The 12,888-nt window shown below is 59.2% G+C and overlaps 3 protein-coding genes across 3 annotated transcripts in view; all 3 read left to right on the forward strand.

Moving 5' to 3' along the window:
* Nucleotides 1-10,249, forward strand: part of ADCY6 (adenylate cyclase 6) — a 21,392-nt gene extending 11,143 nt beyond the window's left edge. Inside the window, exon 19 of the mRNA XM_017836660.1 lies at nucleotides 10,102-10,249. Coding sequence (XP_017692149.1) covers nucleotides 10,102-10,113 — 12 coding nt within the window. The 3' untranslated portion in view covers nucleotides 10,114-10,249. The remainder of the gene's footprint in view (nucleotides 1-10,101) is intronic.
* On the forward strand, nucleotides 1,438-10,019 carry CCNT1 (cyclin T1). The gene is made up of 9 exons (XM_017836661.1): nucleotides 1,438-1,616; nucleotides 2,399-2,480; nucleotides 2,738-2,866; nucleotides 3,665-3,725; nucleotides 5,040-5,102; nucleotides 5,709-5,754; nucleotides 7,665-7,828; nucleotides 8,170-8,240; nucleotides 8,523-10,019. The coding sequence occupies exons 1-9, from the start codon at nucleotides 1,438-1,440 to the stop codon at nucleotides 9,900-9,902; spliced, it is 2,175 nt and encodes a 724-aa protein (XP_017692150.1). The 3' UTR covers nucleotides 9,903-10,019.
* Nucleotides 10,250-11,650: 1,401 nt separating the features above from the next.
* The window catches only part of KANSL2 (KAT8 regulatory NSL complex subunit 2), an 8,522-nt gene continuing 7,284 nt past the window's right edge, over nucleotides 11,651-12,888 (forward strand). The window contains exons 1-2 of the mRNA XM_017836615.1: nucleotides 11,651-11,910; nucleotides 12,202-12,460. Of these exons, the coding sequence (XP_017692104.1) occupies nucleotides 11,883-11,910; nucleotides 12,202-12,460 (287 nt within the window). The 5' untranslated portion in view covers nucleotides 11,651-11,882. The remainder of the gene's footprint in view (nucleotides 11,911-12,201; nucleotides 12,461-12,888) is intronic.

A 12,888-nucleotide genomic window follows, 5' to 3' on the forward strand; every position in this document is an offset into this window, starting at 1 on the left:
TGGAGTGCCGGGGGCTGGTCAAGGTCAAGGGCAAGGGGGAAATGACCACCTACTTCCTCAACGCCGGCCCTGGGGGCAGTTAGGGGGGGTCCTCATGGTGCCCCCTCACCCCCCCCGGGGGGCTCCCCCAGCCTGTGCTGGGGCCAGGCGAGGATAAAAAGAGAAAAATCCCCAAATCCACGTATTTAAAAAAATAAAAAAGAAAAAAAAGGGAGAAACGGACACAAGGGAGGCGGTTGGAGGGGGGGGGCGGTGAGACCCCTCTGTGCTCCCCCCCCACCCCAAGGTGGTGTTTTGGGGGGGTGTTTCCCAGGCCTGCACCGGGGTGTTTTATTTTGGTGGTGGGGGGGTCAGGGCAGGGTGAACCCACCCCCCCGCCTTCCTTTGCTGAAACCCCTCCATGTGCCAAAGAGGGGAGATGGGGCCCCCCCAGGGAAGGTTTTGGGGGGGTTTGAGGGTGGGGGTGTCCCCAGCCCCCTCCATGTGCCAAATTGAAGTGCCGCCTGCGGGGGGGGTTGGGAGGGTCGCAGGCCCAGCACCTCCGCAGCCCCCCCACCCCCCCGGGGGTCCCAGCTCCCTCTGGGGGGGGCTGCAGCGGGGAGGAGGAGGGGGGGGCAGCCCCCTTCCTCCTTTTAAATGCAAAAAAACTAATGAAGTGACTTTTTTTTTTTTCTTTTAATTTTAATTTTTTTTTTCCGGTTTGGTTTTTTGTTTTTTTTTTTTGAAGCGGTTTTGGGGGCGGGGGGGGGGGCTCAGCCCGGGGGGAAGGGTGTGTGGGGGGCAGCGTCGCCCCCACATCCCAGCGCAGACCTGAGGTACTTTGTCCTTCGTGTGTACAGATAAATTATATATAAAACACTTTGGATACGAGCTGTGGCCTGGTCTGTGGGGTCAAGGGGGGGGACACACGGGGGTCCCAGTGAGGGGGAGTCCGGGTAAAGGGGGGCTGAGAGGCTGGTGGGGGGGGTACAGGCCGTAAAATCGGAGGTGGGGGGGTCCCCATGTCCTGGGGTGGGGGACATATCAGGGATCTGAGAGGGGGGTCCCGGTGTCCCAGGGGTGGGAACACGGGGGTCCCAGTGCTGGGGGGGTCCTGGTAAGGAAGGGGTCCCGTAGTCCCGGAGGGGTGACACACAAGGGTCCCGGTAAGGGGGCGGTGAGAAGCTGTCGTGGGGGCACAAACACCGCCCTGAGGTTGGGGGGGGCTGCGAGACCCCCCTAAAACCGGAGCCCCCTCAGGCTTCCGGTGTGGGCGTGGCCTGTCCGTCCACGGCCGTATCCGCACACGGGGTGGGCGTGCCCACCATCAAGCCCCGCCCCCTCTCCCGGAACACGCGCTCCCCCCAACGGCCGCTCCCGCTCCGCCCCTCCGGCGCTGTGACGTCACCGCGTTGCGTGCGCACGCCGCCGCGTCCCCCGCGCGGGCGCAGAGCCGCCATGGAGGCCTCGGCGGGCGGCGGCGGCGGCGGTGCCGGGCCCGGGCGCCGCTGGTACTTCAGCCGCGAGCAGCTGGAGCGCAGCCCCTCCCGCCGCGCCGGGCTCGACCCGGACAAGGAGCTCTCGTACCGCCAGCAGGCGGCCAACCTGCTGCAGGACATGGGGCAGCGCCTCAACGTGTATCCATCCGGGCCCGCGCTCTAGGCCGCGCTAGGCCGCGGGGTGTGGGGGGGAGCGGGGCGGGGCGCGGAGGGCGCAGAGGGGGGGAGACGGGAGGGTCGGGAGAGACGGGGGAGGGTGTGGGGAGAACCGAGAGCGGGGAAGGGAAGGAGCGGCCCCGGAGCGGGGAGAGCCCGTCCCGGCGTTGGGGTTGAGCAGAGCCCGGCCCGGCATTGAGCAGAGCCCGGCCCGGGAATGGGGAGGTCGGTGCTGGCGTATTGGGAAAGCCCGGCTCGGCTCGGGAGCGGGAGGAGCCCCGTTTTTTGGATCGAGGAAGTCCTGTTTCGGGAGCGGGCAGAGCCGCTCTGGCGTGTTGGGAAGGCTCGGGAACGCCCGACCGGCCCGGAAGCGCCCAGCTCGTTTTGGGATCGAGGAGATCCCGTTTCGGGAGTGAGGAGAGCTGTACCGAGGTGCGGGAAGGGAAGACGCGAGAGGCCGGGAGAACCGAGCTCGTGTGGGGGTCGAGGAGATCCCGAAATGGGTTTGGGGAGCAGGGAGAGCTATGCTGGGCTGTCGGGAAGGCCCAGCCTGGGAGCGAGGAGAGCCGAGCCTGTTTTGGGATCTGGGAAAGCCCGTTTTAGTCTCGGGAGGAGCTGTGCTGGGATGCAGGGAAGACCCAGCCCAGGAATGCGGAGAGCTTGTCCCATCCCGGTGGGATCAATTCCAAGGGCTCCCCTGAGGAGAAACTCCCTGCCCGGGGGTCTCTGTCATGGCTGTGCCTTTCCTTAACCCCTTTCTCAAGCTCCCAGCTCACCATCAACACGGCTATCGTGTACATGCACCGCTTCTACATGGTGCAGTCCTTCACCCAGTTCCACAGGAATGTAAGTGCTGGGATCTGGAGGGAAAGGGGGGCACTGGGAATTCCCCTGCTCTGCTCTGGGGAGGTGGGAACTGGCCCCAGGGGAGGGATTTTGGGAAGGGGGAGGGATGAGAAGAGAGACCCTTTTCTCCCTCCTGGTGGTGGCTGGACTTGCACAGGCTTCACTTCCTGGAAGAATGTGGAGAATTCACCTGATTTATTTGATTTATTGTCGAGTTTGGTGGCTTTTTGAAGTGACTTTTGTGCCTCTCCCCTCAGTCCGTGGTGCCGGCGGCGCTTTTCCTCGCAGCCAAGGTGGAGGAGCAGCCCCGGAAGCTGGAGCACGTCATCAAGGTGGCACATGCTTGTCTGCACCCCCAGGAGCCTCTGCTGGACACCAAGAGCGAGGTGGGTGTGGGGATGGAGCCCTGGGATGCGCTCTGAGGAGTGGGAACTGCCTCTGGAATCGCGTGGCTCCGGTGGCTCCTCGACCCTCCCGGGGGCAGCTTCCCAGTCCAGCAGCTCCTGCTACGGGGAGATTTGGGCTTCCCTGCTCTGGGCAGCCTCTGCTCTGCTCTGCTGCACACCTGGGTCCAGGTGTGGTGGGAGCCAGTGTCCCTGGAATGCTGCCCAGGGGGGCAGAGGTGCTGGAATGGAGCAGAGGTGGGAGCAGTTTGTCCCCACGCCTGTCACAGGGGGTTAAAAACGCTGCTGGTCCCCCCCCACCTCTCCAGACAGCCCGTTTCACCTGGAGCTGGGCAGCCAGTCCTGCTGGAAGGGGCAGCTTTTTTTCCAGGGAAACTTATGGAAAATGAGAGGGGAAGAAAAAAAAAAAAGGCAGGAATAGCTGCTGATTCCTGCTAATTCCTTTCCTGCTCCTGTGCCACCCCAGGAGTGTGGGGGACCAGCACCCAGGGCCACCCCAGAGCTCTGCTCCCTCTTTCACACAATCCCAGGATGGTTTGGGTTGGAAGGACCTTAAACCCCATCCTGTCCCACCCCCCTGCCATGGGCAGGGACACTTTGCACCAGCCCAGCTTGCTCTGAGCTCCACCCAGCCTGGCCTTGAGCACTTCCAGGGGGTCTGTGCCAGTGGCCCCGTGCAGGGAGATTCCCATTTTTCCCCTGGAGAGAAGGGTGTTAGGAATGTGCAGGCTTGATCCGAGTGCCTCTCCGTGAGTAACCTGCCTGTCCTCTCAACCCCAGGCTTACCTGCAACAAGCCCAAGACCTGGTCATTCTAGAGAGCATAATACTGCAGACCCTGGGTAAGTTGTTCGAAGCGGCCGGGCTGCCACACGAATCCCAGAGCCAGGAGAACTCCACAGGCTGGAGAGCCTGACCCCTGCTGTCTTCTCCCCAGAGTCCAGGCGACAAACCCCCTTTTTCACCCCCACTCTTGTTTTAACATCAGTTTTTCCAGGTGTAACTCCTGCCAGGCTCAGTGCTCAGAGAGATTTTAAGTGTGGCTTGTCTCTTTTTTTCTTTTTTCTTTTGGTTTTTTTTTTTTTTTTTGCTTTTTTCCCCCTAAAGAACCAGGATTTGTGCTGCTTGGACACCGGTCGCTGTCATGGGTTGTGCTTTCCAGCTCAGTCATAGAATCATGGAATGGTTTGGGTTTAAAGGGACCTTAAAAACCACCTAGTTCCAGCCCCTAAAGCTCTTAATTCTGTTGCAGGAAGCAGTTTGTGCTGAGAGATGTCTAAAACACCCAGTTAAAAAGTGAATATTTGCATCAAATAATTGAATGGGGGGGAAAAAACCCAGAAAACAATAAACCAGCAACAGTTTTTGGAAGTAGAAGTTGGAGCCTCCACGTAGGGCGGTGGTTGGTGGACCTGGTACCCTGTTCCTTTCTCAAATGTGCTGTTAAAAGTTGTTCTTACTAACACATGTTCCATTTCAGAGGCAGTTTGTAGGTAGATTTTTCTCTCCAAAAGAGCAGGAGTTGTTACTCCTGCGTGGATTCAGAGCTGTGTCCCCCCCTCAGGACGGGCTGAGGTGTCGTGGGCCACAAACCCACGGCTGAACTGAGCCCAGTTCTGCAACCACTCAGTTCTCCAGTTGCCTTTGCAAACATCCCAGTTCTTCTAGAACATTCTGCAGATCTGCTGCACACATGGACCAACTGGAATTCTTTCTCCCTTTAAAACATAATTCCCAAACTGAGGAGGAAACCGGAGCGAGGATTAAACTCAGTTGTCCTCAGGCCCCTTCAAAGGGAAACAATCTGCTTCCTCTCAGCTTTTTGGGTGAGAGAAATTCCTTGGAGCAGATGCCATTGTCTTCTCCTTCCTCCCAGCTGCTCCAAGAGGCTTTGTCCTGCTATTTTTAAAATCCTTAATAGTTGTTTTGTTCCCAGTGAGGCCTTTCAGAAGTCCCTGAGCTCTGGGGAGGTCTGGCAGCACCAGAGGGACCTCCAGGGTTTGTGGCTGGAGAACTTGAGGCTTCTGGATGCAGGAAAATGGGCTCTTCTATTCCTGCCCAGCTCCGAGCAGGGCTGGAGGAGGGAAGGGGAGCAGGAAACGTGGATCCAGGGCTGTGCTGCTGGTCCTGATGGTCGTTTGTCTGTGTCCTTGCAGGGTTTGAGATCACTATCGACCATCCCCACACCCACGTGGTGAAGTGCACCCAGCTCGTGCGAGGTGAGGGGCAACTGGGATGGGAAGGGCTGGGAAAACAGGGTGGGATGTCCAGCTGGGACTGCTCCAGAGCTTCCCAGAATCCTGGGGTGGGTTGGATGGGAAGGGCAGGGACACCTTCCACAAGACCACGTTGCTCCCACCTGGCCTTGGACGCTCCCAGGGATGGGGCAGCCACAGCTCCTCTGGGCAACCTGTGCCAGGGCCTCCCCACCCTCCCAGGGAGGGATTTCTTCCCAGTATCCCATCTAAATCTCCCCTTTTCCTGTGGGAAGCCATTCCCCCTTGTCCTGCCACTCCAGGCCTTGTCCAAAGTCCCACACGATGGTCACCCCAGAGCCTTTTCCAGGCTGAACAATCCCAGTTCTCCCAGCCTTTCCTCACAGGAGAGCTGGTCCATCCCTGTAATCATCCAAAAAGAGGCAGCTTTAAATGATTCTGGCTCTGTTGAACTCCACAAAGCTCTCAGTGAGCAGAATTCCCCAAATCCCTGTGGCTGTGGCCTAGAGTGTGTTAATCCATGGGTGGCATGTGGCCCTTGCACCAAAATAATGATAATGTTTATCAGAATATGCAAGTAACACCCTGCTTTTTCCTTTTATCTTACAGCCAGCAAGGACTTGGCACAAACTTCCTATTTCATGGCTACAAACAGGTTATTATTTTTTTTTATTTTATAATTGATTTTATAATTTGTCTGCTGCTGGTGACTCTGGGGGCATCGCTCAGCCTGGGAGCAGCTGGGAATCCCTCAGGAGGAGCCTTGAGAAAGGGTTCCTACCCTTTTTTCCTGCCAGCTGCTGGGCAAAACCAGCTGGAAAATGAGGCAGGTGGGGTGCTCAGGAGCTTCAGTGCTTGGTTTATAAGAATTTATTTGTGAAAGTTTAAGGAAAACCCAAAGCAAACAAAAAAAGGTGAAATGAATGTGTACATTTTTCCTTGCTCAGTGCCAGGTGTTGGAGAGTTTTCACCCAACAAGGTGCTGTGGGAATTGTCCATGAATATGGTTTGTACCCAGAAAAAGGCTGATTTAGGGTATAAATGGGGTAAAAGCAGAGTTGGGTGCAGGCCAGGAGGAAACTGTGCTGTGAGTAGAACCTTGGAAAGAAAAGTCAGCCCAAGTTCATCCTCTGGGTTGTTTTGTCCCTAAATTTTCGCTTCCAGGCTGATGCCAGCAACTCGTGTTGGGATTATTTTTCCGTTGAATTTCCTGGATTATCAGCTTCAGGCAAATCATGGAGTGAATGTCACGGACACAGAAATGTTATGTCTTTGTGAGACTAGGGAGGAACAAAAGGTGGTTTGGGAGCCAGCACGGGTGAAGCTGCAGGGCCAGAGCTGCCTCCGAGCCCTGGGAATGTCTTTGGGCACTGGTTTCCCTCCTCTCCACCTGGGAGGTGTTCCCTGCTCACCTGCACTGTTTGTTGAAGGTGTTCTCAGGCTCCAAAGGGCACCTGTGGATTTCCGGCATCGGGAATGTGATGTTGGTGATATTTGGGTAAACACAGCCCTGAAACCTCTGTTATCCCTGCAGCAAGAGTTGCAAAGCCAAGGAATTGGGAGTTAAGACTGTAACTGAGGGAAATCCAGGCAGAAAGGACGAGGTGGAGCCTCAGTTTTGCCCCAAAGTGATGCCTGAGGGAGATGCCTTGGGGATGAACTGGATTTATCCATGTGTTCCACTTGGATTTCCTTCTGGCATCGTTATGGGGCAGAGTTGAGGCTCTTTGTGCACCTTAAGTGCACTCTGCCAAGGCTCTGAATTTCCTGCTTCTTCTGGATAAACCCAGGATCCATGAAACCTCAGGGTTTTTGGCTGTAGATTCCGTGTTTCTGCCTCTCCACCTTTCACTGGTGGAAAAACGTTCAGTAAGGTGGTGAGGGGATGGTGCCTCGTGGGTGCTCAGGGGCTCCTTTTCCCGTTTGTGTGTGGGCAGATCCCACACTCAGACTTGCTTCCATGTTTCCTAAAGCTCTGGTGTTCCTGCAGGGAGAGCAGGATCCTTTCAGTCCCTTGGTTCTTGCTTTCCCAGTGCTGCCCACACTTCCCAGCACTGAGTGGGAAATGTCATTTATTAATGAAAACACTTGGTAGGTGACCTGGCTCAGGTGCTCCTGGGTCACTCCAGCATTGAGTATGTATTCCTGAAAATCCTTTGGGATAGACCAGAGCCTTCCTAAAGCTAAAAAAGGGCCAGTTTGCTCCTTCAGTGCCATCCAGGAGTTGTGCTTGGAACTTTCTCCTCAGAGCAGAAGGTGGGGCCGGCAGGTCCCCACTGACTTTCCTCTTCCTTGGAGATCCCAAATTTCCTGTACCAAAACAGGGATAGGCAAAAACCGGTGGAGGAGATCCCAAAATTTCCTGGAGCAGAGCAGGGCCGGCCAAGCCCAGCGGTGCAGAGACCCCCCCCGGGCGGTGGAGCCGGGCCGGATCCGGCTGTGCCCGGGGGTCGTTCCGGGGAGGTCCCGAGGGCCACGCCCACGTTCCCCCCCGTGTCCCGCGTGGATGCTGCGGCTCAGGCGTGGGAGTTGATGGCTTTCTGTTTTCTCTCCCGGTGACGTCAGCCTGCACCTGACCACCTTCAGCCTGCAGTACACCCCGCCCGTTGTGGCCTGCGTCTGTATCCACCTGGCCTGTAAGTGGTCCAACTGGGAGATCCCAGTCTCCACGGACGGGAAGCACTGGTGGGAATACGTTGATGGCACTGTAACTCTGGAGCTCTTAGATGGTAAGTTTGGGAGCGAGGTTTTTTCCCCCCCCAAAAAAAAAAAGAAAAAAAGAAAAAAAAAGGCTCTTAAATTATTTTGGCATCTTTGGTCCTGGGTCTGATGTTCCAACACCACCTCACGGGCTCCAGGATTTCAGGGCTTGCCGAGGTTTCCAGGGCAGCAGCAGCTTCTGTAGCACCACAGAGAGATGAGTTTAAATGTGTCAGTGGTTCCAGTTCTCAGAGTTCCCCTCCCGGAGCAGCTCCATCCCACCAGTAGCTCCATCCATCAGAAGAGGGGGTTGTCCTGAGGGACCAGGGCTGCTCTGACCCTCCCGCTCGGGTTTGTGTCTCCTCTGCAGAACTGACCCATGAATTCCTGCAGATCCTTGAGAAAACTCCCAGTCGGCTTAAACGGATCCGGAACTGGCGGGTAAGAAACTTTGGACATTCTCTGTGATTCCTTTGGGAATGACAGTGCGGGGCAGTGTCTGGGAAGGGAGCGTGTGTGTGGAATCTGAATGCTGTGAGTGGTGCTCGAGTTTGTCTGTACTGAATTAACTCTGGAGAGACTTTGGTTTTCCAGCTGCAGTAGCAGCCTGGCTTCCAGGGCTCGGGAATCTTCCCACAAGGAGGGATGGGGGCAAAATCTGTCTGTACTGATGAGCTCCAGTGACACCCCAGAGTAAACACCCGGCTGGTCTTTCAATTCCAGGCCTCTCAGGCAGCCAGAAAGTCCAAGACCGACGACCACGGCGACGACGAGAACCTGTCGGAGCAGACCATCCTCAACATGATCTCCAGGAACAACAGCTCGGACATGAACATCGCCGGGCTCATGAGCATGTCCACGTCCTCCACGGCCGGCGCGGGGCCGGCGCTGCCGCCCGCGGCCGATTCCCCCGGCGAGCCGAGCGCCGCCGACCCTTCCCAGGCGGATCATTGGCATCCCCCGGCCAAGCTGGACATCCACAGGACTAGCGAGAGCTCCTCGGCCGCCGCCGAGCACCCCCAGCAGGACGGTGCCGCCTACCCAAAGCAGGGCACCAAGAACGCGCCGTCGGCCAAGGTGTCCCTCAAGGAGTACCGGGCCAAACACGCCGAGGAGTTGGCGGCGCAGAAGCGGCAGCTGGAGAACATGGAGGCCAACGTGCGCTCCCAGTACGCCTACGCCGCCCAGAACCTGCTGGTGCAGCAGCAGCGGGAGAGGGAAGGGCAGCAGGACAGCAACCCCTCCCCGATCATCCTGAAAATCCCCATCGCGGGCTCGGACAACCCCGAGCGCCCGCCCGGCGCCGACAAGGGCGACAAAGCCCTCAAGATGAGGATCCAGGCGGCGGGGGCGGGCGGGGAGAGGCCCATCCCCTCCAAGCAGGAGGAGATCAAGATGCGGATCAAGGTGCCGGGCCCCGGAGACAGGCACGGCTCCGCGGACGAGGGCGGGAAGAGCCGGGAGTACAAGGAGAAGCACAAGGGCCACTCGTCCAACCACCACCACCACCACCACAACCACCACTCGCACAAACACTTGCACGCCCAGCTCGGCGCCGGCCCCAGCACCGCGGCCAAGCGCCCGGGGGACTCCAAGCACGGCGCCCAGCCCGGCGCCGCCGCCCCCCACAAGGGCTACGGGCCCCTCGCCCCCACCCGCAAGAGACCCCTGCCCGAGGAGCCCTCGGCCGCGCCCCACGAGCACCAGCCCAAGGCGGGCAAAGCCTCCAAAGGCCCCGCGGTGCCGTTCCCGTACTCCCACCTCCCCGGGGCTTCCCACCTGCCCGGGCACAGCTCGGATTTATCCCAGCCCGGCGGCAAAGCCCAGCGGGGCGCCCACAAATCGGACAAGGGGCCCTCGGGGGCCAACGGGCACAACGCCAGCCAGGCCAGTGACTATCAGGACACGGTGAACATGCTGCACTCGCTGCTGAGCGCGCAGGGCATGCAGCCCACCCAGCCCCCCGCCTTCGAATTCCACTCGTACGAGCTCCTGAACCCCCGGGCTTCCAGCGGCTCCCGAGCTGCCGCCAACACGGACAAGCCCCGACCGCCCCCCCTGCCCTCGGAACCGCCCCCCCCGCTGCCCCCCCTCCCCAAGTAAACCCCCCCCTCCCCTTTTTACTACTGAGTCCGGAGCCCGAGCCCGAACCCGCGGGGCTTGAGAAAGGGCTTTTTGATCTCCACTGCCTCACGAAGAACTTATTTTATTATAATATAACTTTTATTATTGATATTTAGTTGTTAAAAAGCTGTGAAAGGATAAGGAACCCTTTCTCTATTCCTTCCCTTTCCCCCCATAGGCTCCCAGTTAGTGTTGGGCTTTGCCCCCCCCTCTGGGGAATGTGGGGGGTATTTAAAATATGTCACAGAAAATTTAAGATGTTTTACAAATAATTTAAGCATTAACTTATATCTTAGTGGTTTTGGTCCTTTTAATTCCGTGGGGCTGCGGTGGAGCCCGGGGAGGATCTGGGGGGGACTTGGTGGTGGGGGCTCTACTTGAGCTGTTGGAGATTGGATGTGGAATTAGGAGGTTTTGGGGGAAGGGGGCATGTGGGGGGCTAAGGGAATTCCAGGTGATAGGAGCTGCTCTCCCTGCCATGGTCCTGTTTCCTCGCTCCTAAACCTGCTCTGATTTGGGAATGGTGTCTGTCCCTTATTCCCCTCCTGCAGCCCAAGGCTGGTGTGTGCAGAGCTGGGTTTAGGGCTGTGTTGGAGGACTTGGCTGTCGGGGTGATCGGGACAGGGTTATGGTGCATTCCCAGTGGGATGAGGATGCAGGATCACTGTGCCCAGGGCAGCTCTTCCAGGGAATCCCACTGGCATGTGGCTGTTCACAGCCAAGCTGGGAGCAGCTTTTACACAGCCCAGGGACCCACCAGGGTTTGGGTTGAATGTTTGGGAAAACCCCATTTCCTTCCTTCTTAGACTTTTACTCTCCCACCTTCAATAAATGGATGGTCTCTGGATGGTTTTTGGGAAACTTGTTCCACATGGGCTTGTTTTCAGGAAGATTCAGTGTTGGCCTCTCCCTCCAGCACCTCTGCCCTCGACGACCCTCCCCCCTGCCAAGGGTTTGGGAACGGGTTTAGTCCGTTTTTGGGTCTGGCTTAGATTTCAGGCTCTGGACAAAGGCCCAGCCCTTTGTTTCCCCCAACTCCTTTGGAGGCCGGTTTCTCCCGGGATGAGGAGGTTCTGCCTTCCCGTTAACCGGCGGGGAGCAGTGTCGGTCTGCAGCCAGTCCAGGAAACCGGGAGGGGATCAGGAACAGTGGGGGGGGCTCTTGGCCAAGCCCGAGGACCAAGCCGGGGCTCCCGGGAGCTCCTCCTTTCCCGGGGCCGAAGCCCAATCCCGGTGTCGCCTCCCCCGGGGACCCTCCCGGTCCCGCCGCGCCCACGTGTCGCGTTCCCGCCGCGCCTCGCCCACGTGACAGCCGGCGGGCGCGGCCGCTCCCCTCGTGAGTGACGGCGGGATCGCCCAACCGCGCGCGGCACCGCCCCCGCGCCCCCCGCCGATTGGCTGCCGGGCGGGCCAGTGAGGCGGCGGGGCGGGCGCGCGCCGGGTCTGCGCGGAGGCCGCGGCGGCAGCGAGGTAAGATGGCGGCGGCGCCGCCCGCCCACGGGAGGGTCCCTGCGCAGCCCCTCGCCGCGGCCCCCGCGCGCTCCTCCGGGCCCCCTCAGCCCCGCACCGTCCCGCGGGCGGCCCCCCACCCCGCTCCCCTCGCCGACAGCGTCTCCTGCGCGGCCCCCGGGGGTTCCCCCGCGCGCCGGCCGCCCGCGGACAAAATGGCGGCGCCGGGGCGGAGGGAGCGCGCATGCGCGGGGGAAGCGGCGGGGGAGCACGTGCGCGGGAGGGGGGCGCCGGGATAGGAACCGGGATAGACCGGGATGGGATACTGGGATAGACTGGGATGGGGACCGGGATAGACACCGGGATAGGATAGGGATGGGATACTGGGATAGACTGAGAGGGGACCGGGATAGACTGGGGAAGGGACCGGGATAGACACCGGGATAGACATGGATGGGCACCGGGATGGGGCACCGGGATAGAGGAGAAGTGGACACCGGGGTAGATCGGGATGGAAACCGGAATACATCGGGATAGAGGTGAGATGAGAACCGGGATGCAGCGCCACGGAGGCGGGAACGGGCACTTGGAGGCACCGGGAGCACGGGGATGCAGGCAGGGATAGGAACCGGGATACCCCGGGATTCAGGAGGAGGGAGTTCTGTTCTGGTCCTGTACTGGTCAGTGATGGGGGGGTGAGCCCGGGAACTGGGAGGGGCCCTGAAGGGATGGGGATCATACCGGCCATGGGGGTCAGAATTTTACCCGCATCAGTTCCCAGCTGCCGCTCTTCATCCTGTCGGTGTTTCGTTCCCTCTCTTTCCCTGCAGGCGTTGCCATGAACAGGATCCGGATCCACGTGCTGCCCACGAGCCGGGGCCGCCTGACCCCGGTGCCACGGCCTCAGGAGCCGCTGGCCTGTGCCTTCAGCCCCCGGCCCTGCTCCCAGCCCCGCCTGGAGGGGCAGGAATTCTGCATCAAGCACATCCTGGAGGACAGGAACGCTCCCTTCAAGCAGTGCAGTTACGTGTCCGCCAAGAACGGGAAGCGCTGCCCCAACGCCGCCCCCAAACCCGAGAAGAAGGATGGGTGAGTGCCTCCTCTGCCTCCTGGTTTTCCCGGTGTTCCCCGTGGTTTTTACCCTGTGGAATTCAAATGGCCAGGAGGAGGTTCTTCTCCTTGTGGTCCCCGCCGAGGGAAAGGCTGGAGCTGTGTCAGGGGAGGGTTGGGTTGGATTTTTGGGGAAAGGTTCTTCCCCCAGAGGGTGGTCGGGCACTGAACAGTTTTCCCAGAGCTTGGTCACGACCCCAAGGCTGCCAGAGCTCAAGGAGCATTTGGACAACACTTTCAGGAGTTGGGATTTTGGGATTAGTGGGATTTTGGGGTGTCCGGTGCGGGGCCAGGAGCTGGATTTTGATGGTCCTTGTGGGTCCCTTCCAGCTCAGGATATTCCATGATTCTAGAGCTCAAGGAGCATTTGGACAACACTTTCAGGAGTTGGGATTTTGGGATTAGTG

This window comes from Lepidothrix coronata, unplaced genomic scaffold (assembly GCF_001604755.1).
Source record: "Lepidothrix coronata isolate B3197 unplaced genomic scaffold, Lepidothrix_coronata-1.0 Scaffold281, whole genome shotgun sequence".
Classification (NCBI taxonomy): domain Eukaryota; kingdom Metazoa; phylum Chordata; class Aves; order Passeriformes; family Pipridae; genus Lepidothrix; species Lepidothrix coronata.